Consider the following 23,924-nt stretch of genomic DNA (forward strand, 5'->3'; position numbering starts at 1 on the left):
AAATTAATGATGAAAAAAAAAAAAAAAAAAAAAAAAAAAGAAAGACGTAATAGAAGCAAAGAAATCATAACAAAACGATGCATAATTAAAAAAGAATTTCCCAAAGATAAAAAAAAAAAAAAATAAAAACAAAAATAATAAAAGGAAAAAAATTTATTATATGTTTTAATGAAACTATTTAGCATATATTTAAAAACAAAAAAAACTACTAAAATTTAATAGTTAAAATCATTTTCACATCGTTGAATTTTTTATAATAGAAAAAAAGTGTAAATATTATTAAAAATTCCATAAAGCTATTAAATATATTTAATTAAAAAAAAAAAAATCCTAAGAGCTACACATAAAGAAATTATATAATAATTTTACATAATATATATATCAATTTTTTTTTTTTTTTTTTTTTTTTTTTTTTTTTTTTTTTTTTTTTTTTTTTTTTTTTTTTTTTTTTTTTTTTTTTTTTTTTTTATTTTTTTTTTTTTTTTTTTTTTTTTTTTTTTTTTTTTTTTTTTTTTTTTTTTGTTTTTGTTTTTATTATGTTTTCTACATATTTTTGCACATTGTTGTTTTACAACTATATATGCACACATCATTCTTATTCAACTTATAAATTGTACTATATTTTAAAAAAATAAAAAAAGCATTAATATTTTTTTTATATACATTAAAATATACTAAAATAAATATTAAAAAATTATTTTTATGATAAAAATAATTTTAATATACTGTTTTCTAAATAATACATATTGTATAAAAATGTTGCATATAATTAAAGAGAAATGAAAAAAAAAAATTTTAGTAAATAAAAAATTAAGTTTTTTAATGAACCCATATGATTTTATCTAAATATAATTTTAATCTAAATAAATGTTTACATTAATAGAAATAAATATATTTGCATATCATTATGAAAAAAAAAAAAAAAAATAAATAAAACAGAAAAAAAAAGATTTATAAATAGAATTTTATTTTTCTAATTTTCACAATATCAAAATTTATGACAAAAATGATTTTTATATTTAAAAAAAAAATTTTTAGACACATATTTTCCTGAGTCTAATTTAGAAGAAACTTGATTTATATGTAAAAACTATACAGAATGAAAATAAAGTAAAAATATTTTAAATTATTTAATTTGTTTATATATTACTTTAAAATATTTTATGAAAAATATATATTATATACATTTATTTTATATGGATATTAAATGTGTATTTGACTTTTTTTTTTTTTTTTTTTTTTTTATATATGTTACCTTACAATTTTAAGAATTTGTTTTAAATATAAAATAACATTGAATGAATATTTCCGAATTTATCTTAAAAAAGGAGGAAGAAAATAGAAAAAAAAATAAAATAAAATAATTAGATAAAATAATAATTAAAATTTTCCTTTAAATATATCAAGCATTAGTATACAAATTTTTATTTACACACACAACACACTAAATTAATTATAACATAGATTAAAAAAATTTCATTTTATATATTTATTTTTTTTTCTTATATTTTTATTTTAAAATCTTCTTTTATATTAACAATGGATAAACTATTTAAAATAAATGATGAAGTCATAATTGATTTAAACAATTATCATGATAAAATAGATGAAACAGAAGATTTAAACATTTTTGAAACAAATAATGAAGACGAAGTAGCTTATAATATAAATCATGATAAAGATTTTGAAAAAATAGAAATAAAAAAATATGTAAATATTTTTGTTGATTTATTAAAAGATAAAAATATAAAATGTGTCAATTTTATGAATTTAATTAACAATATTGAAATCATTAAAATTTTTCAAGCTATTAACAATTCATATATGAAAAATGAAGAATATCATTCAACAAGATTGATGATGCTAATATTTTTAAAGAATTATATATTTGGTTATGTGAACACCTATATATGTAACATTATAAAAAGTTACGAAAAAAATAAATATAAAAAAGAAATAAACAATATTAATAATTTAATATATAGTAAAAATGATGAAAACTTAAATGATGATATATGGAATAATGATGAAGAAATAGAAAAGAATAACTCGGAAAATAAGCAAAATAAATTCCTATTGATTCCATTTTTAAGTAAAAATATTATAGAAAATTCTAAGTTATTAGAAAGCTCAGATAATAATTCAAATAATATTAAAGAAGAAGAATGGATTTATATAAAAGAAAATATTTTAAAATTAATTAAAAATTCTTGTATAATAAATGATAGAAAATCTGATAATCCTACTAATTTTATTAATTTGATTAATGAGAATATGTATAAAAATTTTAAAAAATATAATAGTATAATTGAAATGAAGAAATTCAATATATGTTTATTTTTTATTGATATTTTTTTTAGCATTTTCCTAGTAGATTATCCTTATAATTGGAATAATTTAATTGGAAATATATTTGATACATTTAATTTTATTTCTATAATTAAAAATGATGATTTTACAAATATAATTAATACAGACTACCACTCAACTATGAATTATATTATGCATTTAATTAGATATAATGATTCTTTTAATTTAACCAAAGAAATAGGAAATAATAATATTACAGATAACTATATTATGGTGATACATTTTCAAAAATTCTATTCTTTAATAGCTCTAATGAGCAAAATTTTAAAAAAATATATTCCTCATATTCAAAATTCAGATTACTATTCTATTTTATATCATAATTATTATATTTCTCATATAAACAATAGTAATAAAGATTTATTAGAAACAAAAAATTATAGTAATTTAAAAATACCATGTGAAAATTTATTATATGGATATAGGGAAATAATGAAAATATTTTTTCCTTTTTTTAATAGATTACTATGTTATTTATTAAATTATACTAACAATATTTATATTATATTTATAATTAAAAAAATAATAAAATTTTTATATAAAACTTTATTATGCCACTTCACTATGTTACCAGAAGAAGTAGAAAATGAACATGAAATATTGTTCACTAATATAATGAAAATAATAGATATCAATTTGAATGAATATATAAATAATTTATATTTTATAAATATAAATATGTCTAATAAGCCTAACATATCTGTTTCTAAGATAACTGAAGAATGTTCTTATGAGAATTTAAGTGAATTTATTCATAATGAAAAAAATGATTTAGATAAGTTATTTTTAATAATTTTGTTGAAAACTAAAAAATGGTGTTTAAAAATTTTAAATGTATTTTTATATAGATCTCTTCACTTTGAAGATATGAATGAAACATGGAAAATATTTTTGAAGCATTTTGAAAATAAACATATTATATTTTTAGAAAAAATATCCTTTTTAATATTAAAAATAATTATAAATACTACATATGAAGAAGAAGAAAGAAATAACACTCATAAATTATTTAGTTATATAAAATATATAATTGATTTTACTGATTATTTAAAATTTGCTGATAAATGCTTATCTCTTTCATTAAATTATTTATGTATGATTGTTTCATTAGATCATTTAAAAGTTTTTGTAAAACAAAATATTATGAGTGAAATTTTTATGAGTTCACTTTTTATTCATATTAATAGTAGCTCACACATAGAATGCATAGATGTAAAGAGAAAAAATAGAAAAAAAAAAAAATATATATATATATATATTCCTTATATATGCTGAATGTTTATAATATATTCTATAAATATACTATTTATTTTTTTTTTTTAAGTTAGTATCTTTTAATATTATCTATTCTTTTGAGAATTTGAAATAGACTCATTTTCATTTTCATAATCATTTTTTTTTTTTTTTTTTTTTTTTTTAGAATTTTTTTACTAACAACATAGATGTAAAGGAAGAAGCTGCTTTATTTGAAAATTTAAATTTTGAAAGATATATTTTATGTTTTGGAAGAAATTCTATATACATTAAATATTTATTAAATGAATACCATGATACAATATCAAAAAGTGTATTGAAGAAATATGTTAATTATATAATATTTTTATTTTGTGAATTATTAGAAAAATATTTTTATGATATTATATTTTATTTAGATAAAAATATAAAAGATAATTTAAAAAAATTTTTAACAATTCAGAATGAATATATGAACTTGTTATATCCTGAAATTTTTTTAAATAAAGAATTAGATTTTTCAAAAGACAATATAGAAATTAACAATTATAAGAAAAACAGTTTTATATTTAACTCAGAAATATGTATGAAAACGGGGAATTATAGTATTTCTATAAGTAATATAATTGATTACATTTCAGTAATAATAAAAAATCATATGGAGGAAAATGGAATTGATGATGTATATGATTTTACATCCTTTAATAAATTAAACAATGATATATTTAATAATTTGATCTTTATTATTAAAAATTTACCATTATATAAATACTCTCAAGAAGAATTAATTTTTAAAGATTTATATAGCAAACATAATGAATATAATTTAAATTTCAGTTTTCTTATTATAAATGATGTAAATTTATACAAGTTTTTCTCTCTATTTATGTTTTTAACTTATTATAAATATATATTTATTAAAAAAAATTTAGAAAAAATAATAACAGAAGAAACACTTGAAAATAAGAATGAGGAATATATAAAAGGTGTAGATAAAGAGGATATAATAATTGATGATTACATTGAAGAATATTATAAAAATATAGATAGTTATACATATTATTTTAATAATGATGATAATGAAAAGAGAAAATTTGAATGCATTATTAATGATTTTAAAATAAACGATAAGTCCTTTTTTCTTAAATATATTCTAATAAATATATATCACCCATATTCAAATAACTTAAAGAGAAAGGTTATGTGGATGTTAAGAGAGTATATTAATATAACACAGTTCAGTGATAATATTATACAATTTTTTTTTTATAGTTCTTTTATTAATTTATTTTATTTTGAAAAGCATTTAAAATTTCAATCGTTTGATACCCTCATTAATTTAATGCATAAATTTGGTATTCCAAGCAAAATTTTATACAATGACTTTAGAGAGATTTTAGTATTTTTATTTTTTCAGTTATTAATTTTATATATAAAAAAAGAGTCTAATTCAAATGATAATGAATTTTTTGAAGAAAATATAAATGTGATTCTGAGTGAAAATTATGAAAAAATTAATTTTTTAAAAAGCTTTAGAGAGAATGTTGATTATGATTTTAGATGTGATAGCAAGGATTTAAATAAGAATTATATATTTTTCCAAATAAATTCATTTACTGATAATTTTATTAATGATGTAATATCAAACAATTTGCATTTTTATTTAGAAAAAATAGAGGAAAACAATTTAAACAAATTTTTGAAATTTATATCTCTGTTTTTTCAAAATGAGATTAATAATAATATATTTTTATATATTAATTTACTCAATGAATCTCTATTAGATATTGCTTCGTATATGTCAAGGAAAGATAAGGAATATTTTTTTTTGAGAACGTTAAAATTTTTCTCTTTTTTTTTAGAACATTATAAAAATGCATGTAGCACTCAGGATATGCTAATAATAAGTATTTTACAAAATGAAAATTTCATATTTTACTTTAAAAGTGTAGTTAAAGAAAAAAATACTGATTTGAGAGAAGAAATATTAAATGAAGTTTTTTATATCTTATATATTTTTACAAAAAATTCTTTGTCTAATTATAAAGTTTTTTGGTTTTATTTTCTTTATTCTTTAGAATGCATTTCTAATAAATTACACTTTTTTCATTTGGAGGAGATAGATAAATTAGAACAAATTCCAATTATGCCTATATATGTGTTTCAATTTTTTAATAATTTAATTAAGAGAGATATTTTTTATATATTTTTTTCTTCTGCAGATCAACAACCTTTTACTGAAAATAATTTAAATATAACAATTATGGAAATTTTAAGAAAAATCAGTTTATTACTAATTACTTTATCTGATGAAAACTTAAATGAACAAAATTTTTGTCATAATAATACATTACATATATGTGGTTTATATTTATATAATAATATATTATCATATCTTATAATGTTTTTAATAAAAAATAATATTTTCTTTACATATTCATTATGGAAAAAATTAACGAAAGCTTATGAATTGATTCAAGATGACAATGAATTAAGTGATATTGATGATGTTGTTTCAAATTATTCATTCGAAACATTTGATGAAGCAAATAAAATTAATAAAACATATAATAGTAGCAAATCTTATTCTTTTGACGAGAAATGCGTTAATGAAAATAATGAAGAGAATGTAAATAATTTTCAGTGTAATAATAATAGTAAATTAAATTACTCTAAAAAAAATGAAAGAAATAATTCTGATGATTTTGAATATGAACAAAATGACCTAAATAATTCTATAAATGAAAATTATGAAAAATTAAAACAAGATGTACTATTTTATTGTGGAATAAAAAACTATTTTCTAAATAAAAAGAATTCAAAAAAAAAAAATAAAAAAAAAAATAAATTAAATTGTAGTAATGTTGATAATCATTTTGTAGATAATAATAATTTTGTTGATAATAATAATTTTGTTGATAATAATAATTTTGTTGATAATAATAATTTTGTTGATAATAATAATTGTCAAAATAAACAAATTATGAAATTATTGAATACAATTTATTTTAATATTTTTCTTTTAAAAGATAAAAAAGAAGAACACATTAAAAAACTACTAAAAACATTAAAGTATATAAATAACAATATAATCTTAAATAGCTCGCAGAATTATTATAATATATTTATAATGCTATTAATGCTTCAAAATAAAAGATATATTTATCAATCGTTGGCTATGTATATATATATAGATATAAAGAATTTTTTTGATATATTACTTGAAGAAAATGTTTTTGTGTCTATTATTGATGAATGGTTAAATGATATATTTTATATATATCAAAATTCTGATGATTTGAAATACTTTATTTTTGCTTTTTCAAATATATTAATATATTTTTGTTTGTATCACAAAAGAAAAAATACCTTTAGCAACGGAGATAATAATGAAAAAATAAAAGAATTATCCTTTTTAAAAACAGATAGTATTAATAATTTTGATGATATTTTAAAAGATATACATATAGAATATTTCAATGAATATGTTATAGAAAAACTAAAGGAAAGATTAGACAAAATTATTAATGTTCTAATTAACGTTATTTTAATTTTACCTATACCATATGAGGAAAACATTAAGGTTGTTAATAAAAACTTGTTACGTAGATTGGCACCTATATGTGGTGAATTTGAAAATATAAAAGATGATAATTTATTTAAACTTAATAGTGGAAGTAATTTGAATGATAGTAAAAATTATTTAAAAGAAATTCAATTTGAAGATCTAATGCAAAATATTGAATTTATGCATTTAAATAATTATGAACAAAAATTTTATGAAAGAAAAAAAAATACATCTTTAAAAATTCCTTATAGTAATGTTGTTCATATTAATAAAATGGAAGATTTACAACTTCACGAAAAAAAAATATCTGTAAATTATTATTTTCAGAATAATATTAATAATGATTTTATTAATAATTTAATATCTGAATGTAATTGTGAGTATTTTAAAATTTCTTTTTATGTAAAAAAAGCTTTTTCACTATTAACTCAAGATATTTTTACAAATGATGCCTTAATTAATATAATTGGATGTTCAGATAAATATTACAACTTTATAAATATAATTCGTTTAGATATATAAAAGAATTTCAATTAAATTTTATTTAAAAACTAAATAATATTACTTATGAAATGTGTGACTAAATAAAATGAAAAGAAATTTAAATTTAAATTTAAAAAAAAAAAATATAGATACTTTAAAAATATTAATTATACTAATAAACGAGACAAAAAAAAAAAAAAAAAATAAAACATAAGAATTTTTAACATTTTTTTTATTTCTCAAATTTATTCTTTTTTTTTTTTTTTTTCTAAATAATACAAAGAAATAAACTCATTTAAAAAGATATGCATTAATATAAGACATATTTAAAAAAAAAAAAAAAAAGTGAAAACAATGTAAAATTATAAAAATAAATGTTAAAAAGCTTTTCATTCTATACGTCCATTGCACCTGAGTGTTACTAAAGGCAACTATTCAAAAAAAAAAAAAAAAAAAAATAAAATAAAATTAAATTCAATTAAAATAAATAATTTGTTAAATTAATAAATAAAATTGTAAAGAATAAAAAATATAAAACATAGAATGATATAATATACGATTATATATATATTAACACATATATCCCTTTATTATTATTTTTTAAATATGTAATACTTTCTTTTTAATTAAAAGCTTATATTGGATTCTCTCATTTTATTTTTTTTTTTTTTCTAAGTAAAAAAAAAAAAATAATAACTTTTTATTATCCTCATATAATAGAATTTTCCACATTTATATATACTTACTTAAATTATTTAATTTTTTTTTTTTTTTTTATCATTAAGAAAAAATATAATTTTTGTCAATTTTTTAAGAAAGTTTTTTTATTTGTTAATTTTTATTTTATCTTTGTGTCTATAACTGTTTTTTTTTTTTTTTTTTTTTTTTTTTTTTTTTTTTTTTTTTTTTTTTTTTTTTTTTCTTCCTTTTATTTGTTTTCAATTGTGTTAAAGTATGAATAAAAAGGATAAAAAAAAAAGTATAAACATTTAAAAAATAATTATAATCTTTAATATGGAAAAACGTTCATATAATTCAATTAATTTAAAATTAGTTGGAAATACTTTTGGTAAAGAAAAAAACAATTTGTGTGATAACTTTGTATCAAATTATGAAGAAAATGACAATATAAAAAAAAGACTGAAGTGTAATAATTTTGATATTTTAAAAGAAGAAAATTATAGTAATGAAGTATTCTTAAAATTAAAAGATTTTTATAAAAATAATCATAATATTAGTTGTAAAAATGACTTTAACTATGGAAAAAATAAAAGAAAAGGAAGAGAATATACAGACGAAATGATAATAAAAGAAAAGAGAAAAATGAATACGAATAAAATTTATAATTTGTCTAAAAGTGCTGTTTCTGATGAAGATATAGGAATGATAAAGAAAAAATATTTAATTAAAAGAAGAAAAAACATTTTACATAAAAAGTTATATTCTAAATCTGAGAATAATTCTAAAGTTAAGTATAATATAGGAAAACATAATAATCAGTATAGAAAAGTTGATGTATATAAAAAAAATAATTTCGATAAAAATTGCATAATTGATATTGTAAAAGAAGAAATAGAAAAAAAAGAAAAAAACAATGAATTGGAAAAATTGTTAAAAAAAGATAATAATAAATACGAAAAGAGTAATAATTGCGAAAAAAGTATTGATAATCAAGGAATTAAAAACATGAAGTATGAAGAAAATGAAAAATTTGAAAAAGAAAGAAAAAATTGTAATGAAGAAAATGAAAAATTAGAAATAGAAAGAAAAAATTGTAATGAAGTAAATGAGAAATTAGAAATAGAAAGAAAAAATTGTAATGAAGTAAATGAGAAATTAGAAAAAGAAAGAAAAAATTATAATGAAGAAAATAAAAACAATCAAGAAAATAGAAAATATGAAAAATTAATGAAAAAAATAAAACCAAATTTGTGTGAATCTGCTTTTTTTAATAATCGTTTGAATTTTAAAGAAAGATATTCTGATAAATATGGAGAAAAAAATATAAAAAAAAATGAAGAAAATTTAAAGTTAGAAATAAAATATTTCAAAGATGAAATAAATAATAAAATTATAAATAATAAAAATACAAATAATACTTATGTAAATAATAATCATGCAAATATTTACAAATATAATAATAATATGATAGAGAAAGAAAAAGTTAGTGATGAAAATGAATTTTTTAATTACGGTAATAATAATGAAGGTAAAATATATGAAAAAATAGAAGATAATTTAATAAATAACAAGAAAGATATAAATATTCATACAAGTTTAAAAGAAAAAATAATAAATTTTAGTGAAGATGCTTACAGTAATAGAAATTCAAGTTATCTAAGTCTTAGTGATACATTAACTTTATATGATAAAGAAAAACTACTAAAGAAGGACAATAATAATAATAGTAATAATAATAATAATATTTTTGATGGTATTAATGATAATAGTAATCATATTAAAAATATAGATAACAACAATACTATTAAAAATAAAATAATAGAAAAGAAGAAAAAACTAAAAAGTATTCATAACGAGATTTTAAATTTAATGAATGAAAACGATTTAGACAAAAAGGAAATAACAATTGAAGAAAAATGCCTATTAAAAAATAAACAGATAGAAGAAACAAAAAAAGAAGAAATAGATCAAAATTTTATTTTTAAAAATAATAAATATACTTATTATAGTTCATTAAATATAAATAGTAAAAATTGTGAAAAAATAAATAATGATAAACAAATTTTGAATAGTGTTTGTAAATTTAATATAAGTAATAGAATATATGATGATAATGATAAAAAATATTGTTATACAATTCCTAATGTTTATGATAATGAAGATTTTTCATCAAATAAATTATTCCAATCTAAGAAAAAAGATGGAAATTTCAAGGAATATATCAAGAATAATAAAATAAAAGAAACGAATATTCTAGAAGATAAAAAGGAACACATAAAAAATAGAATAAACTTAACAAATTATTTTGTAAAAAATATAAAGTTAATATATGAAAGAGAAAAGAAAATATTAGAAGTAAATATAAAATTCATTGAGAAATATTCTTACTTTAAAATAATTTTAAATACATATAGTGAAAATCATTTAATAAAAATGGATGATCATATAAATTTTAAGTTATCAAAAATTTTATTTTCTAAAGATATAATAGATAAAATTAATAAAAAAAATTTTAAAAAAATTATGAAAGCTTTAGACTTTTATGGCTATTTTTACAATAATACTTTTTTAAAAAAACTTTGTAATAAAATAACTGTAAATAACTGGTTAAGTAACAAAAGGTTTTTTTATGAGACATTTAAAAAAAAAATTCTACAAGTTGGTATTTTTTATGATTTAATATATCATTTTTTATATCAAAATAATATTTTTGTGAACTTTTTTTTTACTAAAAAAGGCGGAAATTTTATGAAAACATTTTTATTATATGACAAAAATAAGGCAATGAAATTAATTAATAAAATAGTAAAAAATTTAAAAAATATTAACCCACCTACTAATTCAGTTGTAAATTTTTTATGTGGTTTTTTTATAGAAGAAGATAAAACAAAAAAAACATCACTAAAAAAAATAAAAAATCATAACTATCAAACTGATATACATTTAAAAAGTAATAGAATGAATATAAAAAAAGATAAAAATATTTTTAATGAAAAGCTTCATGAATTAAATCAAAAAATTAAAAGGGAATATAATTTTTCAAAAAAAAAAAAGAATACATATATTTATATAAAAAATTCTAAATTTAAAAAAAGAGTATTAAGGAATATTTTAAATAAAATATGGTTGAAGACCGATTTATATATAAAGGAAGAAGTATTTTATGGTCAAAATTTCACTATNAAAAAAAAATTAAAAAAGAATAAAATTAATAATTTAAAAAAACTAAATAACCTTATATATGATATCAATGATTCAAGTGAGTCTAGTGTGTATTCCTTTTTAACTGATGAAGAAAAACATTATAACTTTTATAAGTCAGATGAATATAATTTAAATTTAAATGAGCAATTGAATGAAACATTTCGTCATTGTATATATCAAGAAGAAATAGATGATGATCAAATTATTCATGAAGATGACAACCATGAAAATAATCAACGTAATTATTATGAAAATAATGAAGAAAATATAGAAATTGAAACAAATAGTATTAATAACAATGTCAATGAAAATAGTTTAAAAACTTTTCATAGTTTAGATTGTATTCCAAATATATCTTTTGATTTATATTATGAAAATAACAATTATTGTCAAAAGTAAAAAAAAAAAAAAAAAAAAAAAAAAAAGACATTATAAATAAATGAGTGTATATATATATATATGTGATAATTAACTTATACTTTTATTAGTTTAAAACATGTGAAAATTTTTATATTTTTATATATATTATTTTATATTTATTAATGTAAAAATTATTATGTAATTTTATATTATATTATTTATTTTTTTTTTTTAAACTTTCTTTAATTTTAGAGGAAATTCGTTTTTATCATTATGTTTCAAAGAGGAAGAAAAGTGTAATACAAATAAATACATAAAGGATCTTTCATTTTTAGGAATTAGAATTAGTTCAAAAGAAAATAAAATAAACTATTTTAATTGTTTTGATGTTAATTTAAAAATTAAAATAAAAAATCATTTATTAACTAATATAAGTTATAATATATCAAAAGATGATGAAAACATTTCTGCCTTTTTACCAGTATGGCCAAATAACCCTGACTATTTTGGTTTTAAAATAACCAAAAATATTAAAAAAGAGTTTAACGAAATAAAAAAAAATATAATGCAAGAAAAAGGAGAAAAAAAAAAAAAATCATGGGATATAATTATTAATAAAATGAATAATAGAATAATGAAATTTGACGAATGTATAAATATATTTGAAAAAGAAAATAAAAAGAAAAATGGTTTAGATTTTAATATGTACAATATTTCCAACAATGATATAGATAAAAATAAAATAACAAATATAGATGAAGTAAAAATAAAAGACTGTAATTTTTTTTTAAATATAAAAATGTATCCTATTCGTACTTTAGTTTTGTATATATTATATAATTCATTATATAAAGATAAAAATTTGAATTTTGTAGAGTTTTTTTCTAATAGTATAAATAATGAAATAAAGGAATGGTTGTTATTATTTTTACTACCTAATTTTATTAACAAATGCATATATAAGGTTACATATCCCTTAAAATTAACAAAGAATATATTTACTGAATCTAATGAATTTTATGAAGATTTTTTCTCAAATGAATATTTAAAAATTAATGATATTGAAAAAATTATAATATATACGAAAAATAATAGCGAAGAGGAAATTGAATTTTGTCCTTATTTTTTTTGTTATACATGGTTAAAATCAAGTAAATATAAAATTGATAGATGGGTTAGTTCAAAAATCAATGAAATTCTCTTCACTTTCCCATATGCTAATTTTTTATTAAGTAAATACTTTTCTAATTTTTTATTATTTATTCAATTATTTAAGACTTGCTTAGATTTAGATCATATGTATTTGTGTAAATCTCATTTTTATGTTTCACTTAAACATAATATTTCTTTTTTACATGAATCAATAGTTAATGTTTTATTTTCAGTATCTGGAAAACTAAAAAACATTTAATTTCAAATTTAATTTTTTATATAGATAAAATATTTTTTTTATATATTTTTGAATTTACTTAAAAGCTTATTCTTACAATTTTTATAAATATTTTTAGTTCTTTTGTTTTTTAGTTTTTTTTTTTTTTTTGTCATTCATTTGTTTTGGTGTTTATTTTTGTTTTTCTCCTTTTCTGTTTTTTTTTTAATTTTTTTTTTTTTTTTGTGATCCTATGTAAAAAATAAGAAAATCTTAAGGCTAAAGAATTTAATAGTAGTATCTTACAATTTTTTTTTTTTTTTTTTTTTTTTTTTACTTTTAGAAAGAATTAAATCTAAAATAAGATATAAGTAAAATAAAATAAATAACAATAATTTGAAATTATTTTCAAATATTAAATTATTTAAGTTGTATTTTAATTATTATATATATGAAAACAAAAGTTTTCTAATATTACACGGAAACAAATATTTGTAATATATTTTTTTTTAAATTTAAAAAATATAAATATAATTGATATCTTTCCATAGAAGCATTAACTGAGTTGTTATATATGAAATGTTATGTTTATAAATGTTTAAATGAAAAAAAATAGTAATAAATGCAAAATTAATTATCATGAAGAAATATTTACTTATAAAAATATAGAAAAATATGATGAAGATGTTGTAGATATAGATAACAATTTTTTAAAAGTTCGTAATAAATATTTGAATATATTGAGAGAAATAAATAGATATGCAAAAAAAAAAAGAAAGAAAAATAATGTAAAAGAGTTGGAAAAAAATAATAATAAAATAATTACTAATATTAAAAATGAACTAAAATATATAGACATATTAATATGTGGAGATAAGAATAGCGGAAAAACTACTTTTTTAAGTTGTATAAGTTGTGTAGATTATTCTAAAACTAATATGTATAATTTTACATTAATTAATAATAAAACAAATATAATAGATGGACAAAAAAAAAAAAATAAGACAATAATATGGAATTATAATAAACTAGAACTATTATCTTATATACCAATAATTTTTTCAAAGCTCACAAATAGAAATTATGACGTTTTTAAGAAAGAATTTAAGAAAGATTTTTTAGATACAGATATTTGTGAATCCTCCATTTTCATAACAAGAGATGATTTAAATTTTATTAATTATGAATTTAACTTATGCAATGATTCTTTTATTAATGATTTTGATTATATTAAGATAAATTTTTGTGAATATGGTGAAGATCTTTTTCGAAAAATAAAGAACTATTTTAGCATACAAAGGAATTGTAGAAAATATTTAAAAATGAAAAACGAAGATAAAGGAACAGATATAAATAAAGAAAAATATGAAAAAATAGAGATCTATAATAAATTGTGTAAATTTAATAAAAACGTAAAAAAATTATTTTGTTCTTATAAAATTAGAAACATAATTGAAACAGCTTTACTAAGAATAAAGGAAACAAGATATATTAATTATTTTATTAATTTAAAAAAGTGCTTTTTGTTAATTAAGTCGAGTGCACATATTTACAACCTTATGACAAAAAAAGAATTTAAAAAATGCAAAAATAATATAAAAATTAAAAAGAACAATAAATTAACTTATAATTCATTAGTGTGTAATAATATGAATTTAAAAAAAATCATATTTACACATGATAATAATAAGTTATCTAGCGAATTAAAAAAAAAAAAAAAAAAAAAAAAAATTTTTCTAACCTTAAATGAAGAACATTTATTGAATACTTTCTATTATTTAAATATTATAAAAGATTTAAATAATTACGATAAAAAAGAAATGTTATATGTATTAAGTCGTCTTTTTGATTTTGAAAAACTAAGTAAAACATTTAGTATATATTTTAATTTAAATTATAATTTGAAAATTTTTAATACAGTATTTAATAAAATAGAAAATAAGGAAAACATAAAGAGCATAAATGTGAAAGCCATTTATTATTTAATAAAAAAGTGTGTTAATAAAAAATGGAGAATTATGAAAAAAAAAAAAAATAGAGATATAATTTTTAAATATTATTCTGAGAAAAAACTTAAATACGAAAAATATACCAAAGAAAATAATAGTCATCATAAAAAAAATAGACATAAAATGAAACATTCAAAAAACTATGATATAATTGAAAATAACGAAAATACAAAAAAAAAATTTTATTTTTTATTAAAGGAAACCTTAGAAGTTCATAATTTTTTTAAAATTTTTTATAATGAATACATATATAAGAACAAAAATAGAACATATGTAAGAAATTTAGTAAAAGAAAGCTTCGATATATGTTTTTTATTTCTGAAATTTTGTTTTTATTATATTCAGATGAATAATGTATCTACTGTTTTTAATAAGTTAATCATTCATAATTTTATATATTTAAAACAGATTGATATAATTAAAAAAGATCCTTTTATTTATAACAATATATGTATTCCATCTTGCGTTCATGCTTTTATAAATATATTGAAATTTAATTATAAAAGCGAAGCGTTTCACTCTATAAGGAATTACAAAACGTTTTTATTAAAATTTATTTTTTTTGGTATATCTTATTATAAATTAAAAAAAAAAAGTTATGACTTTTATACGAATAAAAAAAAATTAAATCATATATGTTACTTTACCCGTGATGTTATAATAAATGCCATTGTAGATTTATTTGAAAAAAAATGTAATGATAGAGATAAAAAAATTTCAAAAAAGGAAAATATAACTTTATCAATTGAAAAAAAATGTGCAAAAAATAAAAATGTATTAAAAAAAATAATTAATAGTATAGATATCAATATACCACCATTTATTATAATAAATAGTATAAAAACAAATTGGGTATATTTTAAAAATTTTATGATATTATCTAATATGTGCTCGTATTATAAAGGGTTTTCTTATATTTATCCTGATATATGTTTTGAAATAATAATTAATTTTAATAGAGATAAAAATATTGAAAATATCCCTTTATCAAAAAGAGAACAAAAAAATTGTTTTGCTCTTTGTTTTGTTCCATTATGTAATATTTCTTTTAAAAATAAAATTAAGAAAAAGAAAGTTTTACACTTCCCTTTTAATCATAAATTACTTAAATATTTTAATGACAACATTATAGTAAAGAAAGAAAAAAATAGTCACTTACTATTTCAATTATTATGTAGGAAATTTTTTATTATGCTTAAAAAATTTTTAATGTATTATAAAAATGAAAATTATAAAATTGAAGTAGATTTTATTTTTATACTATTAAATTATGTAATGGATATATATTATTTAATGTGTTTTGAGAAAAAAAAAATTTATTCTTCTAACGAAAATGACATTGTTATTACTAATAATATGTATTCCATCAATGAAGGAATTAAGTTTAAAAAAAAAAGAATTAAGAAAATTATTTTTCATATTAATCAAAATAATGTTATATTTAATTCACTCTTTTTTCTTTGGGAAGATATCAAATACAAAAAAAAATATTCTTTAAAAAATAAATATATAAGATATTTAAAAAAAAATTTGTTTTTTTCAATTGTATGTAAATAATTATAAAATATATAAATAAAGTTATTTTAGTATTCTTGTTTTGATAATTATAATATATATATATATATATGTATATATTTATTAATGTTCAATTAGCTTCCTTACAAATAAAATAGTATATATTATTGAAATTATATAAAAAGATATTTAAAAAAAAAAAAAAAAATCTAAAAATATAAAAATGCAAATATTTTAGTTACTAAAATTTTCAATTTTTTTTTTTTAATTATTGTTCTTTTTAGTTTTTTTTCAAATTAACTTTTTTAATACATACATCTTGTTAATATGAATATTATTTTTAAACGTTTGTTTTATTAAAATCTCATTTAATTTTATTTTACACATTACTTAATTTATTATAAATTATATATTTTAAAGAAAATTACATGTAAACTATTTTCTTATAAAAAGAATATTTTATATATAAATATATGTATAAATAAAAAAAATGAAATCTATAAAAATAATTTATAAAAATGTAAAAACATAAATGTACTATATTTTCCTTTTAATAAGAAAAATGCTATTATAAAATTAAAATAAAATATATTTGTATATTTAATTAAAAAGGAAATAATGAATTTGAATGAGTATAATGTAAGTTATAGCAAAAATAATGAATGTATCACCAAAAAAAAAAATATGAAAAATGAAAGTGATATTGATAAAATTTTTACTATAGAAATAAAAGATATATTGAAAAATTCTACTAATGAAAAAGAAATAAATGATACTATAGAATTTGTTACTGATAAAATTAACACATTAAATAATTTTATTAATAAAATTGCAAAAGAAAAGTATGAATATTTTTATAAATATACTGATGAAATATGTAATTTAAAAGAAAAAATTGAATGGAATTCTTGCGAATTAGAAAATATTCAAGAAAAATATAATATAAACAATGAAGCTTTGAAAGAAAATAAAGATAAATTATTATCATTAATTAAAGAAAAAAAATGTTTAATTGATATAGATAAGATTTTAAAATTATATATAATAATAAATGAAGAATTAAAAAAATTAAGTTATGAAATAAAAGACAACAAAAATTTCGAAATTTTTAATTTTTTGAAAGAGGAAGATATGGGTTGTAACGGATGTTTTGAAATGATAAATATTGATAATATTAATTCATGTATTGATAATGTTAATTCATGTATTGATAATGTTAATTCATGTATTGATAATGTTAATTCATGTATTGATAATATTAATTCATGTATTGATGATATTGATTTTGAAGTTTTCATGAAATATATAAAGAGGTTAAATAATTTAAAAAGGTTTGTAGTTTATAATAATGTTCAAAATATATCTATAATTAAATTAAAGATAAAAAAAATTAATTATTATGAAAATTATATAACAGATATATTTGTTAAATATTTATCGAAAAATTTTTATAAGGATGAAAATTATGTAAGTAAGGTAAAATTTTGCTTGAACGCTTTCAGTTATTTGAATGTTGAAAAAGAATGTTTAAAAAAAATAGTGAATAATAAAATTAACAAAATATCTTTATATATCTCTAATATAAAAAAAAACAAAAATATAAAAGAAAATTTTTTTTTTATTATAGAAAATTGCAAAAACAATATTTTTCAAATTTATTACATAAATGAAACCATAAAAAATAATTATGTGAATAATATAATAAAAACTGCAAACATTGAAGAAGAAATATATGATTATAATAGTAGTTGTACAAATGAACAACCTATTGATAAATGTTATACAATAAATATATATAATGATTTTTATTTGCCTTATATTAACATATTAATAAAAAATAAAATTAACGAATATATAAAAAAAGAAAATATTCTATATGTTTTAAATTTAATTGAAGAATTTTTACATATAACTAGGAATAAAAATGAATTTAAATTTCAAGAAAAAGATTTGTTATTAAGTTTATTCAGTAAAGAATATGAAGAAATTACTTTCAATTCTATTAATAAATTAGCCAATTTAGTAGAACTACTGTTTGAAAAAAAAAAATTAAGCGATAATGTGGGATTTGAGTATGATTATAATTTTCCGACCATTTTTGATATAAAAAATTATGTTATAGAATTATATAAAGAATTATATACACATATTTTTTATCCTTATTTATTTCGTAAAATAATTGTTTCTTGTAATAATTCTTTATTATTATTAAGTAACAATTTAAACAATTTAAAACAAAATATAAATTTTCATGTTGAATTAGATACAAAAAAAAAATATATAAATTGTGAATATATTTATAAGAATTTCAAATATAATTTAGAGCTTTATTTAGTTGGAAGAAAAATTCTTAAATATTTGATATTAAATTTAGAGAAATTAAAAAGGAAAATATTAGAAATAAAAAGATATACATATAAAAAAAGAAATGTTGATTTACTTAATGGGAATTGTGATTTAACTAATTTGTTACAAAAAAAAGAGAATAATGAAAATATTCCAAATTATATAGATAATAATTTAATTAGTTTTTCATTTAGTGAGTCTTTTGATGAATTTTTCAACTTTCAGGATTATTTAAATAATTATTTTTTTAATGTAATAAATATGAGAGATGATGAACAAGAAGATTTTACTGAAACTGAAAACTACAGAGAGAAAAAGAAAACAGAAGTAAAAAGATTAATAGAAAAAGAAGATGAGAAAATAATGGATGATTTGGAGAATAGAAAAGATAAACAAGAACCACATCAATTTGAAGAAGAAAAACAGGAAACAGATGAAGATGAAAAAAAAAAGTTAAATAATTTTGAAATTAATTATATCACTGATGTTAAATATAACTCTTTTAATTCGAATGAATGTTATTATCTTAGTGATGAAGAAAAAGAAGAAAATTATGAAATAAACTCTTTTTTTATTAAAGAGAAAAAAAAAAAAAAAAAAAATTTTTTTGATTTACTTGAATTAGAAAAAGGAATATATGAATTAAATAATGTAGTGAATTCATGCATATATGAATGTTTTGAATGTTTTGAGAAAAAATCCTTATGGTATTTTAAAGATAACTGCAATGTTTTAAACACAGATGAAGTATATTCACTATTTGATCAACTATGCATTTACTTTAATAATAATGTTGTTAAACGTATTCCATTATCTGAAATACAACAAATGATAACTAATTTAATTAATAAAATAGTAATTTATATAGTTTCCTTATCTTCTTTTTATTTAATTAATAATATGGATATTTATATATTCAAATATTATGAATCATTACTAAAAATAACAAATAATGAAATGTTATCATCTTTGAATTTTGAACAAAAATTATGTAATCTTTTTAAAAAATCAATAGATATAAAAAATAGAAAAGAAGAATATAAAAAAATTCCTTCTTTTTTTTTACCTATAACATTTATAATTTTACATGGAGGAAAAAGCATAGTGAATTATTTAAGTATGAAAATATATAAAAAAAATATATATATATATATATATATATATATATATATATATATATATATTTATATATATGAATTTAAATAACATTAAACTTAATTATTAAAATTTAATAATTTAAATTAAATAAAAGAAAAAAAATTATTAATGAATATATATATGTACAAATTAAAAATACATTAAAATTGAAAGAAAAAGAAAAAAACTAAAAAAACATGAATTTTTTTTTTTTTTCCTTTTTTCCTTTATAGATATAACAGAAGAAAAATTTATTAATCTAATAATAGATTATTTAAAAGATCCTTTACAATTAATGAATAAAAAAAGTAACACAAATCAAAATTTAAATTTTGTTCTCAATAGATTTGCCAAAAATATGGTGGTAAAAGATAATTTCATTAAAACATAGAAATTTTTTGAATGAAATATTAAATATACCTTTAACAAACCATTAAAAAAAATTAAAAATACAAAAATTAAGTATTAACTATTTTAATATATTATTACATTACGGAGATATATGTATATATATATTTATACTTTTTTTTTTTTTTTTTTTTTTTTTTTTTTTATGATTAATTTAAATATAAAAAAAACAATCTTTTTTGTTCTTCATTTTCAAATTTTGATGGAACAAAATTTTTTTCATTTAAGATTATTATTTTATCATAGTTTTCTTTTGGTGTTGGATCTTCTACATATTTATAAAAAGCATGAATACTAATTGTAGGTATATCTTTAATTTCATTTAATTTATCTGTAATTAATTTAAAAGCATTTAAATGAAATACTAAATCTTTTGGGTAATTAAAATAGATAGCTTCAATTTTTATATTTTTATTTATTTTTTTAGCTTCATTAATGTAAATTAGTCTGTCATTTACAGATTTATTAACATTATCTATTATAACACTTTTCCCTTGAATAATACTTTCCTTTAAAGCTTCTAGACATTTACTTTTTGTTTTTAATTCGATTGTACTAATTTTAATAAAATAAGGAAAATAATTTTTGCATAAAAATGTCTTTCCACAACCAGGAGGTCCTATTAAAATAATTAACTTTTGACAATCATTTTCTTTAGAATTTTTTTTTGTAAATTCTGGTATTATATCTTTTTTTTCTTTTCCTATAATATCATCAATTTTTTCTTCATTTTTTTCTTCATTTTTTTCTTCATTTTTTTTTTCATTTTTATTTTGATCTATAAAGTAAGGGAATTCATTTATATTTTCTACATTTTTAGTTAAATTTCTTGGTTCAAAAGAAAAATTAGTTGATATATCATTTTTTAAATTTAAAAATAATTCTTCAGGTGTATAAAAAGTTGCATTTATATTTAAAGCAAATTTCAGATCAGTATCAGTATAGTCCTTTTTTAATTTTTTATAAATTTCATCTATATTTATTTTTACATTATTTTTAGCATATATATATTTTAAATGATTAATAAATATCATTTTAAAATTATCATCGTAGATTCTATTAGCATTATCTCCAACATAAATTATCTCTTCTATTTCATGGTTGTTATTCTGTTTAGCAAAATTATACATTCCTATTCTTGGTTTTCTATACTTATCATTTTTTAAAGCTAAATAGCATTCTAAAGGTATACCTATTTTGTCAATAATATTATCAAATCTATTTATAATATTTAATAAACTTATCTTGCCAGTACTTACCCCTTTTTGATTAGAAAAAATTATTATTTTATAATTTTCCGAATATTTTTTTTTTAAAAATTCTATAACGTTATCTGAGTAAAAAATATAGTCATATTCATTTTGAGCAGGTTTAAAATATGTCCGTGATAAAATTAATGTGTTATCTAAATCAAATGAATATATTTTTTTATAAATTGTATCTTCTTTATCTTTAACAATACGATATAACAAACTATCTTCTACCTTAAAAAAAATAAAATAAAATAAAATTATATATACTTTTAAAATAAAAAGTAATTTGCTTTTTTCTCTTTATATATTTATAAAATGTTTTACTATATTCCACTTTTTATTAGGTAAATTAAAATGAGATATGCTCCTTTTTTTCATTATATGAATAAATTTTGAAAAAAATTTCAAATTTATGTACTTTATTTATATATCTTTTTTTATATACTTTTTTTTATATACCCTTTTTTATATACTTATTTTTATTTTTTTATACACAAAAAAAAAAAAGATGGAACATGTAATTTATCATATTATTTAAGAACATTAATACAACTTTTTCTTTTTTTAAAGAAATTTTAAAATTATTCATTAGAAATAAAATAACAAATAATATCATAAAAAATTAATAACACTTTTATAAAATTATAGTTATTTAACAATTATTATTTTTTACATAATTTTTATTATGTATATGAACATATATTTTTATTTTTTTTTTTTTTTAGTTTTAATGAAAATACAAAAAAATTTGTTAAAATATATAAAATACAAATATATTTTTTTTTCTTGTTAAAAGAAAATTTCATAGGTTTATTTTTATTTAAAAAATAAAAAAAAATGTAGTATTATTATTATTCTCTTTTTTTTTTTTTTTTTTTTTTTTTTTTTTTTTTTTTTTTTTTTTATTTATAAATATATAATTATTAGGGTATTTTTTTTTTTTTTTTGTATGAGTTATTTAAAATTAAGAAAATAAAACACAACATTTTAGTATAGTATTAATGATAATAATAATAATGGAAATATGATTAAAATAAAAGAAATAAAATTCCTTTTTAATTTTAAAAAATTATATATGAGTTCTTATTTAAATTATAATAAGTATACAATAAAAAGAAAAACATATATAGCAGCTGTTGAAAATAAATACACATATATAATATTGTTAAATAATATAACTCACATTGGTGATAAGGGAGAAATAATAAAAATTAAAAGAGGATGTGCTAGAAATTTAATTAAAGAGAGAAAAGCTGTTTATGCAACTTATGAAAATGTTGATAGCTATGCTGATAAAGAAAAATATAAAAGAAGTCAAAAAGTTGATATAAAAAAAAGTGTTCTAATAAAAGAAGATTTTGAAAAATATTTTACACAATTAAGAAATATAGATATAACAATTTATTTAGATACATATAAATACACTAATAATGTTTCATATAACTTGTATGATTTTTTTAATTACATTTCTAATAATTATGAATTAGACTTAACTCATAAAAATTTACATAAAATTAACTATTACAAAAATAGAGAAGATTATAGTAATGATAAAAAGCAACAAATATATTCGGATACAACTAACATTAATGATTTAATAATTCAAACTAACTCACCTTTTAAATATACTGGAATTTATGTTATATATTTTTATTTATTTTTACCAAATGCTAATTTTCTAAATGAAATCATTTTTAGGATATCCTCTCTTCAAGAATATGAGTAATTTCCTATACACATATTTTATTTTTTTGTTATATATATATATATATATATATTTTATATTCATAAATAAATCCTAAATACAATTTGTATTTTCTTTTTAAAATGTATTTCTCATTTTTTAATATTTTATTATATTTTTATATATTCATGATAATTTTTTTTTTTTTTTTTTTTTTTAGATTAATGAAAAGTGAGAAAAATAAGAAAACAGACATTGTCTATAGTATTGATCAATGAATTAAATAAAAAAATTAATAAGATAA

At 16.2% G+C, this 23,924-nt stretch overlaps 6 protein-coding genes across 6 annotated transcripts; 5 read left to right on the forward strand and 1 right to left on the reverse strand.

Annotated features, from left to right (window-relative positions):
• Positions 1 to 1,539: 1,539 nt before the first annotated feature.
• Positions 1,540 to 7,693, forward strand: PGAL8A_00169200 (conserved Plasmodium protein, unknown function; the record flags this gene model as incomplete). Its single annotated transcript, XM_028670012.1, has 2 exons — positions 1,540 to 3,582; positions 3,791 to 7,693. The coding sequence occupies 2 exons, from the start codon at positions 1,540 to 1,542 to the stop codon at positions 7,691 to 7,693; spliced, it is 5,946 nt and encodes a 1,981-aa protein (XP_028526806.1).
• A 975-nt stretch (positions 7,694 to 8,668) lies between these two features.
• On the forward strand, positions 8,669 to 13,310 carry PGAL8A_00169300 (conserved Plasmodium protein, unknown function; the record flags this gene model as incomplete). The annotated part of the gene is made up of 2 exons (XM_028670013.1): positions 8,669 to 11,934; positions 12,152 to 13,310. The coding sequence occupies 2 exons, from the start codon at positions 8,669 to 8,671 to the stop codon at positions 13,308 to 13,310; spliced, it is 4,425 nt and encodes a 1,474-aa protein (XP_028526807.1).
• Positions 13,311 to 13,870: 560 nt separating this feature from the next.
• PGAL8A_00169400 (conserved Plasmodium protein, unknown function) lies at positions 13,871 to 16,834 on the forward strand (the record flags this gene model as incomplete). Its single annotated transcript, XM_028670014.1, has 1 exon — positions 13,871 to 16,834. The coding sequence occupies one exon, from the start codon at positions 13,871 to 13,873 to the stop codon at positions 16,832 to 16,834; it is 2,964 nt and encodes a 987-aa protein (XP_028526808.1).
• A 576-nt stretch (positions 16,835 to 17,410) lies between these two features.
• PGAL8A_00169500 (conserved Plasmodium protein, unknown function) lies at positions 17,411 to 20,666 on the forward strand (the record flags this gene model as incomplete). Its single annotated transcript, XM_028670015.1, has 2 exons — positions 17,411 to 20,255; positions 20,509 to 20,666. The coding sequence occupies 2 exons, from the start codon at positions 17,411 to 17,413 to the stop codon at positions 20,664 to 20,666; spliced, it is 3,003 nt and encodes a 1,000-aa protein (XP_028526809.1).
• Positions 20,667 to 20,832: 166 nt separating this feature from the next.
• On the reverse strand, positions 20,833 to 22,314 carry PNKP (bifunctional polynucleotide phosphatase/kinase, putative; the record flags this gene model as incomplete). The annotated part of the gene is made up of 2 exons (XM_028670016.1): positions 20,833 to 22,167; positions 22,261 to 22,314. The coding sequence occupies 2 exons, from the start codon at positions 22,312 to 22,314 to the stop codon at positions 20,833 to 20,835; spliced, it is 1,389 nt and encodes a 462-aa protein (XP_028526810.1).
• Positions 22,315 to 22,960: 646 nt separating this feature from the next.
• Positions 22,961 to 23,898, forward strand: PGAL8A_00169700 (50S ribosomal protein L9, mitochondrial, putative; the record flags this gene model as incomplete). The annotated part of the gene is made up of 2 exons (XM_028670017.1): positions 22,961 to 23,658; positions 23,841 to 23,898. The coding sequence occupies 2 exons, from the start codon at positions 22,961 to 22,963 to the stop codon at positions 23,896 to 23,898; spliced, it is 756 nt and encodes a 251-aa protein (XP_028526811.1).
• Positions 23,899 to 23,924: the final 26 nt, after the last annotated feature.

The sequence above is a fragment of the Plasmodium gallinaceum genome (genome assembly GCF_900005855.1).
Source record: "Plasmodium gallinaceum strain 8A genome assembly, contig: PGAL8A_v1_65, whole genome shotgun sequence".
NCBI lineage: Eukaryota > Apicomplexa > Aconoidasida > Haemosporida > Plasmodiidae > Plasmodium > Plasmodium gallinaceum.